The sequence below is a fragment of the Thamnophis sirtalis genome, unplaced genomic scaffold, assembly GCF_051295495.1.
Source record: "Thamnophis sirtalis isolate CommonGarterSnake01/CBP01778 unplaced genomic scaffold, rThaSir2_p1.2 scaffold_6, whole genome shotgun sequence".
NCBI classification, from domain to species: domain Eukaryota; kingdom Metazoa; phylum Chordata; class Lepidosauria; order Squamata; family Natricidae; genus Thamnophis; species Thamnophis sirtalis.
In genome coordinates this window covers 129,260,317-129,285,441 of record NW_028261386.1, presented here as the reverse complement: position 1 = coordinate 129,285,441, position 25,125 = coordinate 129,260,317, and the positions used below count along the sequence as shown (strand labels likewise).

Below are 25,125 nucleotides of genomic sequence, written 5' to 3'. Positions count from 1 at the left end.
TCGGGGAGGGGGCGGAGGTGGTGTAGTAGCGGGGGATTCTTCCTCCTCGCCTCACTTGCTCCTGTGCTTCCGCGCAGCTCCCCCCCTCCGGCGACGGCGCTGCATGAGTGAAGAGTCGGCCGTTGCATGGCCCCTGGCTGCTGCGCGGCCCGGTGCCAGGTACTCCACGGCCCGGCACCGGTCCGTGGACCGGGGGTTGGGGACCACTGATCTAGAACATAGTGTGTTTGATAATAACTGACGAAAATAAAAATATAGCAGCATAAACATTACTTTTTTGGCACAACACAATAAAAAAAAGTTAAGGCCCACAGTGTAGAGAACATTAAAATGTGCCAGTACCATTAGAAAAGAAAATGTTTGAAGTTGTTAAACAACTTGTTTTGTTGCCAGGACCTTCGACTTAGACCTAATTTGTGTTTTGCTACCTGAATCTTTGAAGATGTTTCTGCAGATACACACTGCAGTTTAAGTTTCATTAAGTCGTACACATATCGCACCACCAACGTTGCCAAAAAATATATACTGGACTGTTTAAAAAAATGTTTAATTTTTGCTTCATTATTAAGGCTCTGCCTCTGAGCCACAGGATCTAACAAGTAGAAAAAACTTATTTTATGAACGAGATATTTTAAGCATTTCAGCTCAAATTTTGCTTAAAATGAAACCTACTGTATATATTAGTTCCATCATTCCTTTCAGCTAGAAAGTTGTCTTACTGAATGTCAAATGAATGCACGGTCAATGGTATTATTTCGGACCCCCCTTGGGATCTCACTATCTGCCATTACGAGTCATTCATTTAAACAGCAGTATTCCCTATCGGTGTAGGTCCATTCTGTGCAACTCTGCTTAAAGCACTGATAAAAAACACCTCTACAGCCAGTTGTGTTCCTTAAGGACTTCAGTTAAACAATTTGGTCAGAACATGAGTTCTAGAGTATGTTGCAGCTGCTGAAAGGGCTTCGGTGTTTCTTGGTCCTCTGTTTATTCGGCCGAAGGTTGATGACGTCACCTCCGTTAAGCAAGTTGGAATTCTGGCCAGAATGACTTCCCCCTGCCGTATTGAAAACACCTATGTCAAATTAGAGCACAAGAGAGAGTTATACGTATGGCAACTGGCAATCTTTTTAACTGTATCAGATCTGCAACTGTACAACTAAAAGCAGAGCTGGAAGCCTCAATAAGCCTTAGTTTTATATTTTAAAAATCAGAGTAAGAAATGCTTTATGGCGAGACGACATACATGAGTTCATTATATCTGTAGAAGAGACAGTTCATAACACTATTTTTATCAGGTGCCTTTCAAAGACATAGCAAGCTGTTTTTAACCTCTTCGTCAGTATTTTTGCCATTGGTAGAAATTCTAAAATTTCATTTCTAAATTTTGACAATAACAATGGAAAGTTAAGCTAAGCTGGACTGAAAATGGATACCTTTAATTTGTTAATTATTAGGTGGTTTTGATAGTGCGTGGCCAAAGACTAGTTTTAAAAAAGTAAAATAGCACAATATTTTCTGCTTTGCAGCACACAACTGTATACATACCAATTCTGTTACTACTTGTATGTACAACTTCTGGATCTTCCATTATTCGTTGCTTAAATTTTTGCAGGTACTTCTCAGCCAAATATCTAAAAACTGTAGCATACAAAATATCAAGGCCTTTGGAAAATATGTATTTTTTATTTGTAAAGCCTACAGTTTCCTTATAAACTGAAAGTTATTTAAATGTTAAAATTGGCAACAACAATCTTCCTTATATAGGCTAGTAAGGAATAAACAATCACATATACACACAGGTTGTTAAACACACAAGCTGTTAAATTCAAGACAGAAAAATCTTTGTGATGAATACTGTTAGTAATTATATTGTTCATAGAATATTAATTATTCAGTGGCAAAACCCACATTTTGAATAGAACATTGTTTCATTCATTATAATAATCTTATTTCTGGGTTGCAAACTTCAGTTCTCCAAATATTTTGAAGCAATCACTCTCGGCCCCCGCCAGTCTTACCCAGTCGAGAAAAACTGAAAATAGTTCCCCAGGAATTAAGCTTTTTCTTCAGCTTTAGAATTTAAGTTCAACTTGTCATAAACCAATTGTTCATCTATAATTCAATCTCAAAAATTTTTATCTATGGAAGTACAAAGTTGATGATTCCAGGACATTTTCTTCCCTCTCTAGAACATACCATTCCGGGAGCAACTGGGTAGTTTCTGAAAGCAAATTACAATGATTTGGAGGTGGCTTGAGACAGCATTTCCAGGTCAAGAATTTGGAACTGCCATTCCATCCCCGGAAGGGCATTCTTTAATGGAAAGTAGAATATTTTATATTTTCAAATAATTTTTTCATTTTGTTCTGTGGCTAAGAACAAGTTTGGTGTAGCAGTTAAACCACCAGGCTAGAAACCAGAGACTGTGAGTTCAAGTCCCGCCTTAAGCACAAAGCCAGCTGCTCACTTTGAGCCAGCCACCTTCGCTCAGCCCTAGGAAGAAGGCAATGGCAAATCATTTCCAAAAATGCTGCCAAGAAAACTGCAGGGACTCGTCCAGGCACCTGCCAGAAGCCAAGACTGACTTGAAGACACACAAACACACAAAACGTTTGTAGCTGCATATATAGTGAAGGAACATATAAAACTTGAATTGGATTATAACCCAAATCCTACATCCATATGCAATTGCACAGAGACTATAAGGAGTACCCAATGAAATCTAGTTGTCATAGAACTATAATTTTTATTTCTTTAACCAAATTTTGAACCAATCATTCTCTTAGCCCAACCCACCTCACAAAGTTGTTGTGGGAAAAATAGAAGATAGGAGTATTAGGTGTGTTCACAGCTTTGAAGTGATTGACATACGTACATAAATACATATATAAATATGTAGGATAATAATAATAATAATAATAATAATAATAATAATAATAATAATAATAATAATGCCTATTCAGAGTCCTTGAGAAGTAAGCAACAGGTGGATAAAAAAATCATATACAGTCTAAACATCTGGCTGATCTACAATTAAATAATAATAATGTGTTATGGCTCAGCAGGAGCCGTTGGAGCTGCCACCAGACTCCGACAGTGAGGGGCCCTATGAGTCGGCTCTGGAGGATGTGGAAGAACCTGGACAGGGTTCCGACTCCGAGCAGGACGCAGAGAGGCTGGTTGGCCACCAGGAGGCGCCTGAGCCTTGGATCAGTGGGGAGGAGACAAGGGAGAGTAATCCAGAAGCCAGCAGTGAGTTGTTCCTGGATGCACGCCATCGAAGAGCTACTCAGCGTCAGGAACAATTACACAATTACAGGAGGTAATTGCGCTCAGCTGGTGGTCATTAGGCTCCTCTCCAGCCTATAAAAAAGACTGCTTGTGACACGCCCCTCTTGCAGAAGTCAACGCATTGACTAAAGAGAATGTAACTAACTTGGCAGGCTGGATTGCTGCCAAGGTTTGTCTGAGTTGCTGCCAAGGTTTGTCTGAATTGCTGCCAAGGTCCTTATCTGTTTGTTTGCTTGGCTTCCAGCCACCGAGATTTTGGCTTCTTGCTATTAAAAGTACATTCTAGTTAAGCTTGTCTCGGCTTTCGTTACTGGACGGAGGAGGGGTCAGAACAATAATGTATCTCAAGATTGCAGCACTTCAGACTATCAACAAAGACTAAACTATCTCAAAGTTCGTCCATTTAAAAGAAGTTACCTGAACTTAGAAAATCGGATTCTAGAGTCAAGTACTTCCTTCAACGAGAACCTGGAATTATGCTACTGCAGCGCTTGAAAAAAGAAAACTAACCTAACCAAAATATTAAAAAGTCTTATCTTACCTTCTGTTACATTTAAGTCTTCCTTTACAGATGCCCGATAAAATCTCAATTTTAGTTTTTTTGCGAGTGCCTCTGCTTCTTCACTGTTAAATTGGAAAGGAAAGCCTTTGTTTTAGACATCAATTATTTTTCAGTAAAATATAATGCATTAATGCAAACTGAACTGACTTGATAATCTTCACTGAGGTAGATTTAAAAGGGCAGTTAAAATAAAAGATCCTCTTAGTAAAAAGATGAGAGAAAATATTAACATTGCTTTAAAATGTTGCCTGCTGAAAATTATCAAGAAAAAGAACGACAGGAGATCACAGTATTTGGTGTAAATATTCATTTTTTTGTCATTTTAAATTGATGACCCAATCAAAACCTGCTCAAAAACCTTCTCATTGGGCAGTGAAAGTATGTGGTAAATAAATAAATATGAACTACATAAAAATAAAGCATCCATTGATATTCAAATATATATATATGAATATAAATATATAAATATATATATATATATATCTGTGGCTCAATGGTTAACACATCTGCCTTAGAGGCAATACAGCACAGGCTCGATTCCCAGTAAGGGTATGGCTAGCTGATGAGAGCTAAATAGCTTGAAATAGATCTATACTAGTCTCCCTTTATTTATTTATCAGCACAAATAAAAACACACATATATAACAAAGGCAACAGTAAAAATATTGGGTTTCTGTCGTGATGGACTCTTGTGACGAGCCGATTGACAGATGATGGAATCAGTTAGCTTCCTCCCATAATTGGGGCTTACCGGGGGTTGTGACTCTAAATATATACCTTCTTCCCTTGCTGGCTGATAAGGAGTCGAGCTCTGTGGCTCAATGGTTAACACATCTGCCTTAGAGGCAATACAGCACAGGCTCGATTCCCAGTAAGGGTATGGCTAGCTGATGAGAGCTAAATAGCTTGAAATAGATCTATACTAGTCTCCCTTTATTTATTTATCAGCACAAATAAAAAACATATATATATATATAAATTCCTGGCTACACAAATGAATGATTGTTGATAAAAAAGCGGACTCTTCACTTGTGAGAAAACACAAGGACTTAAGAAAAAACGGACTTACAATAAAGTCGTACATTTTGCTTTTGCAAAAAGCAAGCCATACCACATCCCTCTATTGCACTGTTCTTAAAATACTGCATTTGAAACGAAATTCTCTGATTTTTTGCAACATTTGAGCCAAACTATTTCCTGAGAGTGCCAGACCCACACTCAAGAAATACCGATCAGTTTTGTTCATATCATGAAAAAAAAACCGATACAGAAAAGTGCAGGGAGGACTTTTGTGAGTTCATACGATTGGAATGCAAGATGTCTTTTGATGTCTTTCCTTTGTATTCTTTCATTTAGACCTCCCATAGTGTTTACTTTTGGTTCTTGCAGTCTTTCTTGGCAAGAATTATATTTACAAGTAGATCACCTGTTGTGTTTGGCTGTTAACTTACGGTAACTTACGGTAAAATACAATAAAATCGAAACTTGACTTTTTACATGTCTTGGGAAGGGTGGGGAGGGTTGCAACTGAATAAAAAAAACTCAGTGCCTCTGTGAAAGGTAAGGATGACTACTGCGTTTGTGGTGCAATCAGAACATTGCGTGTGTTGAAGTTGTTTTAACGCAAACCAAAGATGCCTTTTAAAAAACAAGTTTACATCCTGTTCTTATGCATGCCAGTGCTGTGTATGAGGTAATTTAAGGTGGTTCTGACAAGTGTCGTCGGCATCTTCATATCCGGTCACATGGGCGGGAAGCCACTCCCATGCAGTCACATGGGCGGCAAGCCACTCCCACAAAGGAGGCCACACCCACAGAGTAGGTTCGAACAATTTTTGAAACCCACCACTGGTACCTAGGCAGGCCTTTCTTGATTCAGCAACTCTTTCACAGTGCATTTTCCCGCAGTTCATCTGAGGTACATCAGCCAATGCTACTCTTTAGAAGAACAATCACTCTTCCATAATTCAAACCTTATCTACATCATAACCCACCAAACTGCATACCTCCTCCAGTTTCCTTCCACCCAAAAATGATTCCCTTCCCAGAACCTTGTTGTTGTTTTTAAAAAAAAACTCTCTACTTTCTTTGTATTCGTTCATTAAGACCTCCCGTCTTTTGATCCTATAGAACCGCGATGGCGAACCTATGGCACGCGTGCCGGAGGTGGCCCACAAAGCCCTCTGGCCTGGGGTGACGGCAACGCATGCCGTCACCCCAGGCCAGATCTCCGCGACATTTCTTTCACGAGCTTCTGTTTTGCTGCAAACAACGGAACAGAAGCTCTCAAAAGAAAAAGATCTTACCTCTTGCCGCACTGCCAGCGTTGGGATGACCTGCCTCCCGTCGGGCAGCTGATCTTCAGGCCTCTATTGTGCATTTGTGCATGTCCCAGGCATGCGCGTGAGCATGTCCATACATTCATGCATTTGCACATGCCCTGCACATTCGCAACTTTCAGTTCGGGCTGAACACGCATATGCAGTTTGTGCGCTGGATGTCTAAAAGATTCACCATCATTGCTATAGAAAAATCTTCCTAAGGGGAAACTGAGTTATCTCCTACTCTCAGGTTTTACTGTATGTAGCAATTAAAATAAAGCAAAGTATTCATTTAGATGCTTGTTGAGATAGATCAGACTCACAGGAAGCAAGGCACTTATATGTCTCTTCTTAATATGAACTTTTATCTTCACCCAGATTTATTTTAAAACATTATTTGCAGCCTAGCAATGCAGCACGCCTGTTCTCTGGAATGTAGTTTGTTCATAGAAGTATCAAGGTGAACGTCTTTTTTAAATTTACCAAGTACTCTTAAAAGATTTGTTTATTAGAATTTAATGAAAGCACCTACTTTTTTATACAAGAATAATCCAGGAGGTCAATCTTATTCTGAACAAGAACTGTGGGAATGTCTCCGACTTCAGATACAACTTTCTCTCTCCAGGAAGGAATTGCTTCAAAAGATTCCCTATCAACGGTTGAAAACACAAGCACACAAGCCTGGGCTCCTAAAACAATAATAAGAGAAAGAAATGTAATGCTCGGTGAAAAGTTTCCCAAAAAATGGACAAATAATAAATAAACCAGGTAAATATGTTGGATAAATGTATTGATTGATGGAACTGATAAGGCAAGATGACTCAAAAAAGTGTGCAGTGATCAGTATCCAACAGAAAAATAACCAAAAGAACAACATAACCTAAAAATTTAACATATATCAATAAATTTGAAATACAAAATATCAATGAAACACAATAACGACATCAACCAAGAGGGGGCTCCCCTCGATTGGACCTGAGTGCCTGGGGGATGCCTTGGGGAAAAAGCCAGGTGTTTCTAAACCCCAGTAGAGTTGGGGGGCTGTCAAATCTTGTTGAGGGGAGGGAAATCTTTCAAGAGCACAAGGGCAACTCTTGAAAGGGCACACTTCCTAAGTCCCTTGGGTTGGCAAAGATTAAAGAGAGAACCTGGAGCATGCCCACCCTATGGGAGTGTGCGGGTGGGCAAATTATTATACAACTTAAGACACGTTTATATAAAGTTGACTGCTCCCCCTTCTTTTGCAAATCCTCTGTGGCTACAGCTGCAGTGTAGTTCCTGACTATCTTGGGGCAGTAAATTCACAAATATAAAATAGCCATAACAAAATAACTCACAGTTAAATAAAAAAGAAAGAAATGGAAAAGGAAAACTGGTGCCCCCCACCCCCAAAAAATGCGGGGAAGGTATGGAAATCATGTTAGATGTCCCAATTTTGTTCCTATCACTATCCCAATCATTGTGGCCAATAAATTCAATTGCTTTGATGCAGTGGTGGGTTTCAAAAATTTTTAGAACCTCTTCTGTAGGTGTGGCCTGCTTTGTGGGAGTGGCTTGCCAGCCATGTGACTGAGTGGGAGTGGCTTGGCAGTCATGTGACTGGGTGGGCATGGCCAACTTGTAAAATGTGGTGAAACTCACTTAACAACACTCTTGCTTAGCAACCAAAATGTTGGCTCAGAAACTCTGGCACTGAAGTGTGCAAGTCTTAAAGCTGTCAAGTTACAAGACCCTCGCACCCCTAACCCTTTAGAAAAAAAAACCCCAGGGATGTTCAAACTTGACAGCTTTAAGACTTTAAGGTTTAGATAGGACTCTTAGAGGCAAGTGGGGCGATTGGTGAGCCAGCCAATCAGTGAGTGGCAGGCGGGGCAAGCGTGGTGCGGACGGGCGGGAGGAGGGAGCTGGAACCGGTTCTAAACGGCACGGTAGATTTGTGGAACCCCCAATATAATCCCTGCTTTGATGGGACCTCCAGCCACTAAAAGTTTGCTCTTACCTGGCCTAAGCAATAAAAAGAGCATTTAAAAAATTAGTTTTACAGATAGATGAATGAATGAATGAATAAATAAATAAATAAATAAATAAATAAATAAAGGCCACTCGCTTTATAAAACTCCCTGTGCTGAGGGAGATGAGTCTACAAACATGAAATATAAATATATCAATCAATTTATCAATCAATCCTGGATCAATCCTTAATTTGTTCATACTACCACTTCGATATAAGGAACCCCTTCTCGGAGATAGATCCTTCAAGATGAACAATAAAACCTTAATGCTTAGTATTATATGAGTCCGCCATCCATTACATTTGATCCAGCTGCCCAACAGAATGAAAGATCACCCAATACTCTGAAGCATTCTAATTGTATTCTGAGCAGCTTCTCTTGTACTCTGATCAGTAAGAAGCCTGTGCACTTACTATATGCCAATTTCCTACACCTTAGTTCAGACTGTCAGCTTCTGCTTTGCTGTCGCTTCAGCTGCCATGAAACGGGGAGGGAGGGCCTGGTATTTGGGAGGGGTTACTCATTGTGCTGGAGGAAGGTTCTGGAGTTCACCGACTGATCGGACTACGCATGCGTGGGAGTTTCCCGCCAGGACTAACGGCACCGACATTCCATCTTCGTATGCCTTTTGAAGTTATCTCACACCTGACACTTGGAAGACTTATGATTGGACTGGGACTATGATGCCAAGGGGTGGGGAATGGGCTATTCTATATATCAATCGCTTTCGCGCCTAATTAATCAGACTTCGCTACGCTTTGCCTTTAATCATTCTTAATTAGTAAAAGTACACTTGATTTCCACACATGGAGTCTCGTGGTCTTTCTTTCCTAATTAATTAATGGAGAGGAGCTGACACAGACACTTTGTAGAGTTATAATCCCTTCTGCAAAACCACACTTGAAGGGTATGCCAATATATTCCTGATCTCTAATTTAGTGGGAAGGGCAATTACTGTACGCACCGTGTGAGGAAGCGCCGAAGAGTTTAAAGAGAGGTAAGGAGCGCGGGCGGGTGGGCCCTGCAGAGCACCGTACCGGAACGATACCCGGAGCTCCAAGCAGCCTCCGATACAACTGTACTGAGGCGTACTTCCTGCAATCCACCACTGCTCTGAACTCAGGAAAGGAACACTGTTTGTTGTCTATTTATTACTAGAAAAGTCTTGGGATTTGTTGGATTTAGTGGGTGGATGTCCCCTTAAAGCCTCCTTCTAGTGGAAGAGTCATCCAGGTCTCTGGTATAAGGACTAGAAATGAAATTACGTGGGCCTGTTATGATGATGATTATTTAAAAAGTGTGCTACTACAATTTAAATTCACCACAAGCCAGAAGTCTTTACATTAAGAGGTTTTTTTTTCTCGTGGCACAATACCGCGCTGGTCAAAATCGCGGCGATAAAATCGCGGCGATAAAGCCGCGACGTCATCACCGCACGTCATCACCTCCGCGACAACAGCACGGCAACAGAAGGGCGCTTTAAAACAGCACCGCAGCAGAAAGCCGACTTCAATTAAGGTAAGCGTTAGGATTAGGTTTAGGTTTAGGGTTAGGTTTAACGTTAGGTTTAGGGTTAGGTTTAGGGTTAGATTTAGGGTTAGATTTAGCGTTAGGGTTAGGTTTAGGGTTAGGTTTAGGGTACTGAGTGCTTGGGAATGTGTAATTTTGCCCTCCGCGATTATGTCATCGCGGTAGGGTCGCGTTTTTCCCTAGCGCTTAGAATGGCGCAAATTAGTCTTCGCGCTTATGTCTCCGTGCAGAAGGGCTTCGCGGATTTGTGGTGGAACCTTTTTTTCTTACCTCTATAATAAGCTTTAGTAATTGCATCAAATTCTTCTTGACCTGCTGTATCCCAAAGCATTAACCGGACATCTTCATCATTGACTCTAAAAATATAATATATTCGTATCAATAAGCATATTAAAAAAACAAGGAACTTGTAATCTGAAAAAATTACTTAGCAAAACGGCTTTAAGTAATCCTAAAGAATAAAAGAATTTTGACCTTAGAAGGACATGATTTGCAAGCTGGCTGGCATACATTCCTATGGGATGATAAAAATATAATGCACAAATACTTTTAAAATCATTTAATTAGAAGAGCGTTATTGCAAAAATGGCTCAAAATAAAAAAAAAAGCCACTATGTGAAAATCCCGAATTGGCTATCACCGACAGAAAGGACGACCCATCCAAATTTTATAGATTTGAACAAAATGCTAAGATACAGAGACTTAATTGATAGACAGGGAAATTTAAAAACAATTGAAGAATTGGCAGAACAGAACATGAAAGTTGACTGGCTAACTTACCTCCAAATCAAAACTAAATGCAATAATGATACTAAATTATATGACATCGAAACAGAACCACACGAATTGGATAAAATTATTCAAAGCTCGGATAGAAAGATGATAGGGAGAATATATACATTTCTCCTGAAGTATAAAATGGAAGAGGAAATTGTGAAAGAACAAATGACAAAATGGGCGCAGAACTTTGGCTATAATATTGAATTAGACAAATGGGAAAATTTTGGGGGAACAAACTTAAAAAAACCAGTTGCATACAAGGAAAACCAGTACAAAATGTTTTACAGATGGCACCTGGCACCAACAAGGTTAGTTAAAATCTTAACAAATACCTCCCCAAAATGTTGGAAATGGGAATCAATACACGGAACATATTACCATTTATGATGGACCTGTGAGAAGGCTAAAAGTTTTTAGAAAAGGATCAAAAATTGGCTGGAGGCAATAACAGGGGTTAAAATAGAATGGAAACCTGAAGTTTTTTTTTATTAGGAATAATATCTGCGAAATACAAAAAAGAAATCCAGTATTTAATACTACATATAATTACGGCGGCAAGGATTGCCTTTGCCCAGAAATGGAAAAACAAATTAATTCCAAGCGAAGATGAAATAAGAAGAAAGATAATGGATTGTGCCGAAATGGACAAACTAACTAAAGAAATCCAGGGAAAAGAAGAATCAGAATTCTACCAGATATGGGATAAATGGTACAGGTGGTTGGAGGAAAGAAACAAGATTTCTCTCTCTGTATTTCTCTCTCTCTCCCTCTCTCTCTACCTACCTACTTTTTTTAAAAAATTGCCTCCTCAAAACCTTGGTGCATCTTATACTCTGGTGCATCTTATACTCCGAAAAATACGGTATACTAGTAGGAGTGAGTTTGGAGGCAAATTACTTGGAGCTTAACTCCAAAATTGAAATATATTTAACCATATCTAATTAGACCATGTCCTTTTCTTTCCCTCTGCTTTGAGAGAAAATAAAACTACCCTGTGGACTGAAATAAATTAGACATTTTCTTTTGAAATTCCATTTATTTATATTGGACACGTCATGTTCTATACACATCACTGTCATTCAGTGTTATAAATGTGTATAACTCTTGGTCAATATTTACAATATTGCTACTCCACCTTGCCACTACTGGTAAAATAGCTTTTTTTCCTTCTAACAGACAATAGCAATGTTGCATTTATTATTCAGATTAGTAATTCTGCAACTTCTGCAGGCAGACTGCAGAATGCAGTTAATATAGATGCCTCATGTCCACATTTATGCAAAAAGCACTTATAAATATACTGAATTCAGTTCTAAAACGAGTAAATAATAATACTCCCGTCTGTTAGATACGCACTGCATTTCTCTTTCCAAGAAATCAACTCCAATTGTTTTTTTATAGTCTTTTGTAAAAATTCCTTTGCAGTATCTCTGGATCATACTAGATTTCCCGACAGCTCCATTTCCAACAACAACCACTTTGATGGCCACCTCCAAATCCTCTTCCAGCATTTTGCTCGGTCAGAAAGTTGAAACTATTTCTCAATTTAGTATAGATCTCTGAATTCTCCACCTGAAAAAAAGAAGGGGGGGGGAGTTAATGACAAGTTCCTTTTCATTACAAAAATAAAGTTACACATTTTATATTCTCTCACGAGTTTACAACACGTCTGGGGAGCTTCAATATTAAACTGAAACATCTAAACCAATGTTTCTCAACGTTAGCGACTTTAAGTCCTATGGACTTCAACACCCAGAATTCTGGGAGTTGAAGTCCATAGGACTTAAAGTCGCCAAGGTTGAGAAACACTGATCTAAACCAATTAAATTAAGGTATCTCTGTGGTGGGTGGGGAGTAAGTCAACAGTTACCAGATCACGTTAATGCCATGGTTAGGAGAATGAAAGGAACAACACAAATAAACAGTTACGTATATATATTTACAATAAACACAGTTGAAGCCAATGGGTGTAGCTATTGAATAAACATGGATTATATTGCATTCTATTGCTTCACTGTCCTCTCTTGTCTGTTCTGTTAATCTTACGTCCGATATAACTATTACCAACTTTGTCCATATTAACTGCTATATCTGTAATAATTATGCACAATTTTGGCATGTGTCTAGATTAATAAAATCCAAAGAACGTACTACCAACATTCACATATACACACCATCTTTACATACTACACTTTGTTATCACAGTACAACACATCTCTATATGCATGGATTCACACTTTAACTTTAGTGGGACTCCCCCGCCTCCCCCCCAGGATTTTCATATATAGAATGCATTTCATGACAGTGTTAATGTAGTATGTACATTTGCGTGACCCAACAAATGCACGATAGACAAAACCGCGGCATCAAAATTGCACCCACAAATTCGCGATGTCAAAATCGCGCCGACAAAATCGCGCCGACAATAAAATTGAAAAATTGTTAGGGTTAGGGTCATAACATACGTATGCGCAATTTTGTCGTCGTGCATTTGTAGGCGTGCTATTGTCGAAAATCAATTAGTGATTTTGTTGTCGCGGTTTTGTCTATTGCGCATTTGTCGGTGAACTGTACATTTGTCTCGATTCTTTGCTACTGGCATACATTATGCAATAACTTAGACAAATCATAGATAAACTTAGATAAATCCCAGAGAAACTAAACTAATGTTAATTTAAAATTATTAGATGATGCTCACAAATATATTTCACCGTCTTACTAGGTATCAATTTATTTTTATATTACTAAGATGTTTATAGAAAGTATTTCGTAAACCAGCCTAGCTTTAAAGTGTTCTTTTAAAATAAAGTTGCAGAATTAGTGCTGGTAAAATAAGACAGAATGCCTTATTATATAAGTGTGTGTGTGTTTTTTTTTTTTGTGTGTGTGTGTGTGTGCACATACACACACACATACTTGTATATATTTTAGGAGCAATATTTACTCTTTCTAATTATGGACTAGGGATACAATGGCGGAATATGAAGCAGGCATATGCAGATATGTTACAGATAGGGAAAGAATCAAAGGCACTGATGTTGTTCCTTAATTTGGTAATAAAATTTCTGCAAGAAAACAACCAAAATCACAGAGTACCAAGGATGCCACAGAGTCAAAACTCTCTATATTTTCCTGAACTGGGGAAAGGTAAATATATCAACAGTCTATTGTAAAAAGTTAGCACCCGCCCCCTTCTAGAAGAATGAAATATTTTAGAAAATATTAAACAGGCAGAATATTATATTTCCTGGATGAGAAATGGAAAAGCATGTTTTTTTTAGAGGCAGGAAGCAGACCCATTCTTAAGAGCTCTCACCTTTCTTAATAGCCCACAGCAGATGTCAGCGCTTAAGAGTTAAAGAGAAAGATAGCTCTATTCATCAGCAAATTCCAAACAGCCAGCTCTGAACAAAGGCAGGGTTAACCCTCACCCATAAGAGGAATTGCCCAACAAGCCCCTTCGTTGCATCAGCCCAAACTTCAACCAAACTTAGCTCAGACAAACTCCTAGGAATTATACATGGCATTGTGCGAGTCTGATAACATCCAATAGAATGCATATTCTTGCAGCGAAACAGGAAGCTCCAGTTCAAAGCCCAAGAGAAGGTATAAAAACTGCTCAGTCTCAACTCCATGTGGTCAGCTACCCAGAATCACACGAGGTTGGTGGTTCTGCTTCACCAATAAATGGACCCTTTTTCCAATCAGCCCCCAGCCTCCATTTTGTCTCCAGTGCCTTTCTCCCGGCTTGGAAATGAACCAGATGGATTTTTCTTCCAACACTATACTGAGTATCCGAAATGGACTATTGCCAATGAGGAGGAGCATATACTGGGTATGCTGTACTGATAGGCTGAATGCCAATTTTAACAGGCATAAGGGCAGGATAAAGCACTACTGTCAGCGTATTGCATCAAAATGACCTTCCCACCATTACAATTCCAATATAAATGGTAACAACCACAAATTAAATTGCAAGGAGAGAAGCCTGCTAGAAACTTTGTTTTAGATAGTCTTGCAAACAAGCGTTATTACATAAATGTTGTCTTCTCCACCTTATAGATCTATCAATCTATGTATGCATTTTCTTTTAAACTGTGTAACAGTACTGCAGGAAAAAAATGAGTTAAAGAACTGAAGCAAAATAGAATTTTAATGGACTCAGCAAGACACCACAATTATAGGCAATCCTGGACTTAACTACCACAACTGAGTCCAAAATTTCTGTTGCTAAGGCAGTTAAGGTGAGTGGCATCTCATGTTATGATCTTTTTGCCACAATTATTAAGTCAATCCTGCAGTTCTTAAGTGGATCTGGCTCCCTCGGTGGCCTTTGTTCCTCCGAAGCCAGCTAAGAGTTTGCAAAGGGTGATCACAGAAGCCGTCGCGCACCCCAACTTTCAGAAATACATGCCAGTTGCCAAGTGCTCTAATTATGATCACGTGACCCTGGGGAAACCGCAAGGGTCCTAAGTGTAAGAACTGATCATAGGTCACCTTTTTTCATTGCCGTTAAAATTGTGGACAATCACTAATAGCAGTTAGACTTATATACCGCTTCATAGGGCTTTCAGCCCTCTCTAAGCGGTTTACAGAGTCAGCATATATCGCCCCCAACAATCCGGGTCCTCATTTCACCCACCTCGGAAGGATGGAAGGCTGAGTCAACCTTGAGCCGGTGAGATTTGAACCGCCGAACTGCAGATAACAGTCAGCTAAAGTGGTTGCAGTACAACCTTGTACTGTAAGTCAAGGGCTACCCGTATCATTTTGATAATCGTTTTGCATTTCATGCTTACATTTTACAAATGATCACAGTGCCTGCCAAAGTTTAAACATTTTCCAGGCACTCCCAAGTTCTATAATAGTGGTTCCTTCCCCCACTTTTTTAAAAATACATCTAGGATTACTGTCCACACTGGCTTTCTTCTCTCTACGGATTTATCCTCATTCCATTCACTATGATTTGTAGTCTTTTTTCCCTTCCCTGCCCTTTGGAGCATTCTTCGCCTTTAATCCCATGAATCAAGTGTGCGCTTCTGTATCATTGCAGCAACTGGAAAATAGCTCCTTCTCATACGACCCATTTTTTTTCCCCTGTTCTGGAAAAGATTCTTTTATGCTACGGTATTTCTCCCTCCTACTCATTAAGAAAGATCTACCAATGGTTTGCCTTAGTAAACCTTGCTAATAAATCTTCGACAGCATTTCCCCTTTATATTTACTGAGTAGGTGAAGCCAATCAAAATGTTGTTAACTCCTTTCTTATAGAAAGTTTCCATCATACCAAAAATGTGAAAGATTGGTATACAGATGCGTGACCCGTCAAAACCGCGCTCGACTAAACCACGCCAGATTAAACCGCGTCGCTGACGTCATCAACAGGGTGACAACAGCCAGCGCGGAGAAAGGAGGGTGCTTTAAATAGCGCTTTGAAAGCAAATCGATTCAACTTAAGGTAAGGGTTAGGTTTAGGGTTAGGTTAAGGGTTAGGGTTAGGATTAGGGTTAGGTTTAGGGTTAGGTTAAGGGTTAGGTTTAGGGTTAGGTTTAGTGTTAGGTTTAGGGTTGACAGCGTGCTTCTGTCTCCGCGCTGCTGTCGCCCTGTTGATGACGTCAGCGACGCGGTTTAGTCGGACGCGGTTTAGTCGAGCGCGGTTTTGTGGTGGAATCATACAGATGGTCCTTGCTTATTGGCCATTCATTCAGCTACAGCATTTGAACTAGTGATAGTTTCAACTGGCCTTGACGTTTTGACCATAGCGGCATCCCGCAATCGCACTCTACATGGGGCTGCCCCTGAAAAGTGTTCGGAGACTACAACTAGTCCAGAATGCAGCCGCGCGAGCAATACTGGGTGTACCAAGATACACCCACGTAACACCTATCCTCCGCGAGCTGCACTGGCTTCCCATCGGTCTCCGAACGCGATTCAAGGTGCTGGTTATTACCTTTAAAGCCCTACATGGCCTAGGACCCGGATATCTGCGAGACCGTCTTCTGCCGCATACCTCCCAACAGCCGATAAGATCACACAGAGTGGGCCTTCTCCAGGTGCCGTCAACCAGACAATGTCGGCTGGTGGCTCCCCGGGGGAGGGCCTTCTCTGTAGCCGCTCCAACCCTATGGAATGAACTACCCCCAGAGATCCGGACCCTACCCACTCTCATGGCCTTCCGAAAGGCTATCAAAACCTGGCTATTCCGGCAGGCCTGGGGCTGTTGACCTCAAGACTGAGGTCCAGCCCCGACCAGATTGGGTACATGATGTGGTTTTTAATCTGTTTTTCCTCTGTTTTTAAATTCTTTATTTTTTAACATTTATTTTCTGTAAGCCGCCCGGAGTCCTTCGGGATTGGGTGGCCTATAAATTTATTAAATACTAAATAGTAGGTGATTTTGATTTGCAGCCTTCCCTGCTGGCCTCCAACAAGCAAAGTCAATGGGAAACTGGCAGGAATTCAGAAGTTGCAATTACACAAACGCCTCCCTTTACAACCTATGCACTCCACACTTAATAATCGTAACTGAGCCGTTGCTAAGCAGTAAGTCATATGACACTTATAATGCATGGCTATTTGAGTTTCATTTATCATCATTAAGCAAGGTCTACCTGTATAATGCAAAAGAAATGGCTTGTACAGTAACATGTGGTAGTTACTAAAAAAAAGTTGCCACATATTCCTTCCTTCCTTCCTTCCTTCCTTCCTTCCTTCCTTCCTTCCTTCCTTCCTTCCTTCCTTCCCCACAAATGAACTGTCAAATTGGAAAGACTAAAGTTGACTTACACTAAAAGTTCAATGAAAGCAGAATGCAAAAATATAACATGAAACAAGGCTATGGGAAAATACCCAACGAGCGATTTCAGCCATCCTAATCAATCATTAAAGCAAAACCATGAAATACCGTGTCCCATCACCCATTCCGAAATCAAGCTTTAATGCCTTTCTGAAACGGAGCATAAGAATAAGGTCAAACAGTCGTAGAAGAGAACAATATTCAAGGACAACCCAAGATGGAATGGTTTAACTGAAGGGATCCCCTTTAGATCTTATAGGACCAACAGATACATTCAAGGTGGTCCTATAGATCAGGGGTCACCAACCTTGGCAACTTGATGACCTGTGGACTTCAACTACCAGAATTTTGGGAGTTGAAGTCCAGAGGTCGTCAAGTTGCTAAAGTTGGAGACCCCTGCTATAGATAACCAGATCCAAATCCATGTGAGGTTTTGCTGTAGATAACAATCAGCATCTTGAATCCACTAACCAGCACAGTTCACAAAGCAGAAGTATCATATAGATCGGGGGTCCCCAAACTAGGCAACTTTAAGACTTGTGGACTTCAACTCTCAGAATTCTCCAACCAGGCTGGAGAATTCTGGGAATTGAAGTCCACAAGTCTTAAAGTTGCCAACTTTGAAGACCTCTGATATAGATGTACTGAGATGCATCTGTTATCTCTCACGCAACGGCATTCTCAATCATTCTGTTAGCTTTCCTGTGGTCTTTGGCGCATTAGCTTCATTCTTTCCTAAAACAGAAGCTAATCACAGTGACTAATGCCCTAGTCACCATACAACTTGACTTTTGCAAGGTCTCTTAAGTGAGAGTGCCCTTGAAGTCTATTTGGAAGCTTCAGCTGGTTCAGAATGCAGTGGCATGGGCAATGATATGCATGTCTCACTATGCCCACATGACACCTTTGCTCTGCAAGCTTCCAGTCTGCTTTGAGTTGCTTCAAGGTGCTAATTATGACCTATAAAAGCCTTACACTACATAGGGTCCGGTTATTTGAGGGACAGTTTATCACCCATGGTGTCTAACTGGCTGGAGGAGTAGGGAGAGAACCCGGGAGTGGAGTTAAAAGAGGAAATCAGCCTAGAATCCCTACATAGCCCCCAGTGAACTAAGTCCAATCCTCCTTTGAATTCCCTTGACCCTTGTCTGACTCCAAGAAGGTGGTAACCATTAGTTGAGAAGATCTGTACGTATAGGCAAGAGTAGCAATCAATCCGTTTCATTGAACCTTCATGTGTGGATCTGATCTTTCATGCTCTCTTTTGTGATATGAACCAGTAGGGTTGGCATATTTCAGATCCCTTCAGTTGAAGAGTTATTCCTTGGGATTCAAGAGGAGCATCTTCCATCAGTGTCTACTCTCTGAATCCCAATGGGTCCCATCCTGATACAATTCTGAAAGGTCTTAAAAAGCTGTGCTCCCAGGCATATGGCTCCGATGGATGGAGCCTCTTTTGAGATAGGTAGGTAGGTAGATAGAAATAAAAATAAATGTGTAATGTTGATGGATTTACCTTTCCTAACTCTGTCTTATTCCATTTTTCTTGGTTTTATATTGCATTTTATTCTCTCTGTTATATTCTGAACTGCCCTGACTCATTCTAGAATCAGGTGGCACCCAAATCCAATCAATTAAATTAAAGACTGGTCCATCTCAGCATATTACAGTAATTCAAGTGAGAGGAGACTTAAGGCAAGAATGATCATGACCAAGAAAAGGTGCAATTATTGCACAAAATGGATTTATGCCGAAGTGTCTTGGCACAGCTACCTCTTGCCCCGTGACCCGTCAAAACCACCGCGGTAGACTAAAGCGCGCCCGATTAAAGCGCTTACGTGACGTCATCAGCAGCGTGATGAAAAAAATTAAAAATAAATTAAATTAAAATTAAAATAAAATTAAAGCAAGCCGATTCACATAAAGGTAAGGGTTAGGTTTAGGGTTAGGGTAAGGGTTAGGTTTAGGGTTACGTTAAGCATTAGGGTTAGGTTTAGGGTGAGGTTAAGGGTTAGCGTTAGGTTTAGCGTTAGGTTAAGGGTTAGGTGTTGTAATACATTACAGTTAGGTTTAGGGTTAGGTTTAGGGTTAGGTTTGGGGGGGTTAGGGTAAGGTTTTCGCTTTAATTTTAAATTTACCGCTCACAGCGCGATGTTTTCATCGCGCTGTGATGATGTCACGTACGCGCTTCCGTCGAGCGCGCTTTATTCTACTGCGGTTTTGTGGTGGAACCCTCTTGCCCTTCCAGCAAGAGCTAGGAATCCTGGAGAACCCACAGTTCCATCTGAAAAATGTAACCCTACTGAGATATGGAATCCACCAAGCAAAATATATTTTTCAAGTTTCAGCAGATTTCCAAAAAGTCTTATAAGTTTTATTTGCACTGAATTTGTACCTGAGAAACACTGGACCAATTAGTTCTATCTCGGTAACGGTGTAGTAGAATATATGGAGTACAGTATAAATGGCTACACCATGGCATCCTCCACCAAGAAACCCCTTTGTTGTAGCAATGATTACACAACACTTATGGTACAGAACTACAGAAAAAAAAATATTTCACCACTAGCAATCACAGAAAATAAATGGTGGACCATTCTGTACATTTCGGTTTGCCTCTAAATCTCCACATAAACCCTTATATGCTGCTATGCGTGTAGTAAATCATACTTCTGAACCTAAAAGAAAACATTCCCTATCACATCAAAGATACACATGTCTCTCATCATACATCAATCTTTTCCAGCAGATGTCTTGATCAAACAGTCACCATAACCGCAAATCGAGCACATTTCAACACCACAAAACAGGGAAAGGTTCAGATCCTTTACTATAAAAAAAATGTAAACTTACATATCTACTAAATGATTTTTCCCCCCAATCAAGCATTTCAGCAATGCATAAAATAAAATAAAAAACTCGAGCTTAATTAAAAAACATAGCAGAGGGATATTGGTGAATAACCAGAAAGGAGATCACAAAAAGTACAGATATAATAATAATAAAATCAAGAATGGAGAGTTGGCAGAACAAAGCACTGCATGGCCAATTTCTGGAAAAAATAAAAGATAAAGTGGATAGTGAACAAACTTGGTTATGGTTAACAACAGGTACATTAAAGAAAGAAACAGAGTCACTAATCCTGGCTGCGCAAGAACAAGCTATCCGCACAAATGCCATTAAGGCCAAAATTGAAAAATCCTCTGATGATGCCAAATGCAGACTTTGCAAAGAAGCTGATGAAACTGTTGATCACATACTCAGCTGCTGTAAAAAAATTGTGCAGACTGATTATAAATTGCGGCACAATTCAGTAGCACAAATGATCCATTGGAATTTGTGCAAAAATTATAATATTAAAACAGCAACAAACTGGTGGGAACATCAGCCTGAAAAAGTCACTGAAAATCAGATGGTCAAGATCTTGTGGGATTTCCGTATACAAACTGACAAAATACTGGCGCATAATACACCAGACATCACACTGATTGAGAAAAATAAGGTCACAATCATAGACATCGCAATACCAAGTGATAGCAGGGTTGCCGAGAAGGAACATGAAAAAATTGCAAGATACCAGGACTTAAAAATCGAAATTCAACGACTATGGCACAAACCAACAGTGATAATTCCAGTGGTAATCGGCACACTGGATGCTATTCCAAAAGCACTGGAATTACATTTAAAACAGTTAAAAATTGACAAAATCACCATCAGTCAAATGCAAAAAGCCGCACTGCTTGGATCTGCACGCATATTACGAAAATACGTTACGACGTCCTAGGCCCCTGGGTGGGGCCCGACTAGTAACCAATGCCAAATCTGGCGAAACAACTGGCCGCTGTGATACAATTGTATAATAATAATCGCAAAAACAGAATTGTATCACAGCAGCCAGTTGTTTTGCCGGATTAGTCAAAAAATTAAGGGCAGAAGCTAGTAACTTAAAGAACATGCATGAGCAACGGCTTAAAAACAACAAAACCATAGATCGGCTAATCAGAAGATATAGATTGGATACAAGAAACATCAATGAAGCTGTAGACATTGTAAAACAGCAGATAACAGCAAAAGCTAGAAAAATTGAAAGATATGAGGCACGAATCATCCAATATAAACAAATTCAAGAATTTCGATCAGACCAACGGCGTTTTTATCAAAGTCTTAATGTGAATGGTGACACCAAAAGTGAAAAACCAGAAAAGCAGGCCACAGTTGAATTCTGGAAAGAATTGTGGGAAAAGGACTACAATAAGGAAGCAAAGTGGATACATGACTTTGAGAAAAGCATTGGCAACAAACAAATGCAAGTATTAGAAATAACAACTGAGATGGTCAAAAATCGAGTAAAAAAGGTAAAGAATTGGACATCACCTGGAAAGGACCAATTACATGGTTTCTGGCTCAAATATCTGACCAGTTTACATGCAATATTGGCCAGGCAACTGAATGAAATTTTACAAAAGGGCCAAATTGATGAATGGTTGACAACTGGAAAAACATACTTGATTCAGAAAGATGCAACTAAAGGAACAACACCTGAAAACTACAGACCAATAACACGCTTGCCAACAACCTTCAAATTACTCACAGGCATTACTGCAGATAACATGATGGATTATTTGGAAACAAACAACATCTTGCCGGTAGAGCAAAAAGGCAACAAAAGAAGGAGCAGGGGCACAAAAGATCAGCTTCTAATTGATAAAATGATATTAGAAAATTGTAAGAACAGAAAAACGAACTTGAATATGGTCTGGATTGATTACAAAAAGGCATTTGACTCACTGCCACATAGTTGGATCATAAAATGGTTAGAAACAACTGGTATTAGCAAAAATATTACATCCTTTACTGAAAAGGCGATGAAACAATGGAGAACTGAGTTGGCAGTAGGGAATGAGAGCTACGGAATGGTTAATATCAAGCGAGGAATTTTCCAGGGTGATTCACTTTCACCTCTTCTCTTCATCATCGCAATGATCCCACTATCAGTAATCTTAAAAAAAAAATGAAATTAGGCTACCAAACAGCCAAAGAAGCTGAAACAATTTCGCATTTACTATATATGGATGATTTGAAACTCTATGGAAAGTCAGAAATAGAAATCCAATCATTGACAAACACAGTCCGAGTATTCAGTACCGATATTTCAATGCAGTTTGGCATGGAAAAATGCACCACTGTATCCATAAAAAGGGGGCAAAATCACTGCATGTGACGGAATTGAAATATATATATTATATAATATATATTATATAATATATATTATATTATATAATATATATATAATATATATAATATATAATATAATATATATAATATAATATATTATATTAATAATATAATTTTGATACAATTATATTATTAATATAATTATATTATATTATATTATTATATTATTATATTATTATATTATTATATTATTATATTATTATATTATTATATTATTATATTATTATATTATTATATTATTATATTATTATATTATTATATTATTATATTATTATATTATTATATTATTATATTATTATATTATTATATTATTATATTATTATATTAATAATATAATTGTATCACAGCGGCCAGTTGTTTCGCCGGATTTGGCAATGATACAATTGTATAATAATGATGATGATGATGATGAGAAAGGGAAAGGCAGAGGAAGAATGGGAGGGAATGTAAGAGTAGGAAAGAGGGGAGGAATGGGAAGAAGAGGGGAAGGGTAAAGGGGAGGAAGGGGAAGGAGAGAAGGGAAAGGAGAGGAGGAAGGAAGGAAGGAGAGAAGAAAGAGAAGCAAGGGAGGTAGGAAGGAGGGAGGGAAGGAGGGAGGGAAGGAAGGAGGGAAGGAAGGAGGGAAGGAAGGAGAGAAGGAGAGAAGAAAGGAGGGAAGGAAGGAGGGAATGTAGGAGAGAAGGAAGGGGGAAGGAAGGAGAAAAGGAAGGAGAGAAGGAGAGAAGAAACGAGGGAAGGAAAAAGGGAGGGAGGGAAGAAGTAGGACCGTTGTAAGATAAGATGGCTCTATGGGATGATAAAAAAGCAATCTTCAAGTATATTGTCAACAGTAGGGAAAAATTGTTATAAATACATATTATTAATAACAGTTATGTAAATAAAAAACTTTAAAAAAAATATAATTGTATCACAGCGGCCAGTTGTTTCGCCGGATTTGGCAATGCCAAATCCGGCGAAACAACTGGCCGCTGTGATACAATTGTATAATAATAATGATGATGATGATGATAATAATAATAATCAAGGCCAGCCCCCCCAGTCCCAGAAACTGGGTGGGGGGGGCTTTGGACCAGGGTTTTCTTCTTCTATTTGGGGGGGGGGGGAGGAAAGGAGTTCCCTCTGCGTATCCCCCGCTCGGAAAGGACGGGATGTTAAGTCTAAGAAACGCACCAACTAACGTCCTCTTTACACCAAACGTAACGATCCCGAAAGAGGAGTTGCTGGATCGGCGAGCCAGAGGAACTCCTCTGCTAGGGATCAAAGCCAGAGAGAAATCTGCCGCTGGGATCGAGCCAAAGGGAGCGTGCAGAGGGTCCAGGGAAGCCAGTTTCCCACCAAAAGGATCCCCAACCCCAACTCCCAGCAGGGGCGCAGCATCTTCGCCGCGCGTCCAACCTTAACCGCACCGCGCAGAAACCCTTGTGGGTGTTGGGTGTGTTGTGCGGGTGTGTTTGTGCATGGAGCACCGCGTAGCCCAGGCCGATCCCGGCACCTCCTGCCATCTCCCCCACCCGGAGGATCCCGAGGATCCTCCCCGCGCGCCCGATCCCAGAACCGGGTAGGTCTCCTGCAGGCGCGCGGAGGAAGAAGGGGCGCCCCGCGTTCCCCGGGGCTAAGAGGAACCCCCCAACCCGGAGGCGCGCATAGCTCTCCGATCTCCCCCGCGGGAAAAACTCACTCCACCCGGCCGGAAACGCCGTCAGGGCCGCGGCGGGACTCGCTGGGGAAATGCTCCCTGCTCCGCTGCGTCTGCTTTCCCGAATGGGGGGACGAGGCGCTTCGCCAAGCAGCCAGCCAGCCAGCCGGCCTCGCCCTCCGCCTCCGCCGCTTGGCTTCGGCGGGGGCGGGACCAGCCTCTCTCTCCCTGGCCGGGTTAGAAGTCCGGGGGAGGAGGAGGAGGAGGAAGGAAGGGAGGAAGGGCTTCCCGCCTTGGAAGGCCCGCTGGAGCTCGCCGGCTTTGCTTCCCTTTGCGGTGGGCACGAAGCGCCGGGAACCTCCCGAAGGCAAAAGGCAAAGGGAGAGATAGCAATAGCAATAGCAGTTCGACTTATCTACCGCTTCATAGGGCTTTCAGCCCTCTCTAAGCGGTTTACAGAGTCAGCATATCGCCCCCAACAATCCGATAGATAGATAGATGATAGATAGATAGATAGACAGACAGACAGACAGACAGACAGACAGACAGACAGAGATAGAGATAGATAGATAGATAATAAATGATAGATAGATAGATAGATAGATAGATGATAGATAGATAGATAGATAGATAGATAGATAATAAATGATAGATAGATAGATGATAGATAGACAGACAGACAGACAGACAGACAGATATAGAGATAGATAGATAGATAATAAATGATGATAGATAGATAGATAGATAGATAGATAGATAGATAGATAGATAGATAGATAGATAGATAGATAGATAGCAATAGCAGTTAGACTTATATACCGCTTCATAGGGCTTTCAGCCCTCTCTAAGCGGTTTACAGAGTCAGCATATCGCCCCCAACAATCAGATAGATAGATAGATAGATAGATAGATAGATAGATGATAGATAGATAGACAGACAGACAAAGATAGATAGATAG

General features: G+C 40.3%; 1 protein-coding gene across 1 annotated transcript; it reads right to left on the bottom strand.

Annotated features, from left to right (window-relative positions):
- Window positions 1-215: 215 nt before the first annotated feature.
- On the bottom strand, window positions 216-24,377 carry RAB23 (RAB23, member RAS oncogene family). Its single transcript, XM_087718934.1, has 7 exons — window positions 24,209-24,377; window positions 11,856-12,071; window positions 9,990-10,075; window positions 6,710-6,866; window positions 3,836-3,918; window positions 1,549-1,641; window positions 216-1,075 (listed from the first exon to the last, which is right to left on the bottom strand). The coding sequence occupies exons 2-7, from the start codon at window positions 12,008-12,010 to the stop codon at window positions 936-938; spliced, it is 714 nt and encodes a 237-aa protein (XP_087575060.1). The 5' UTR covers window positions 12,011-12,071; window positions 24,209-24,377; the 3' UTR covers window positions 216-935.
- Window positions 24,378-25,125: the final 748 nt, after the last annotated feature.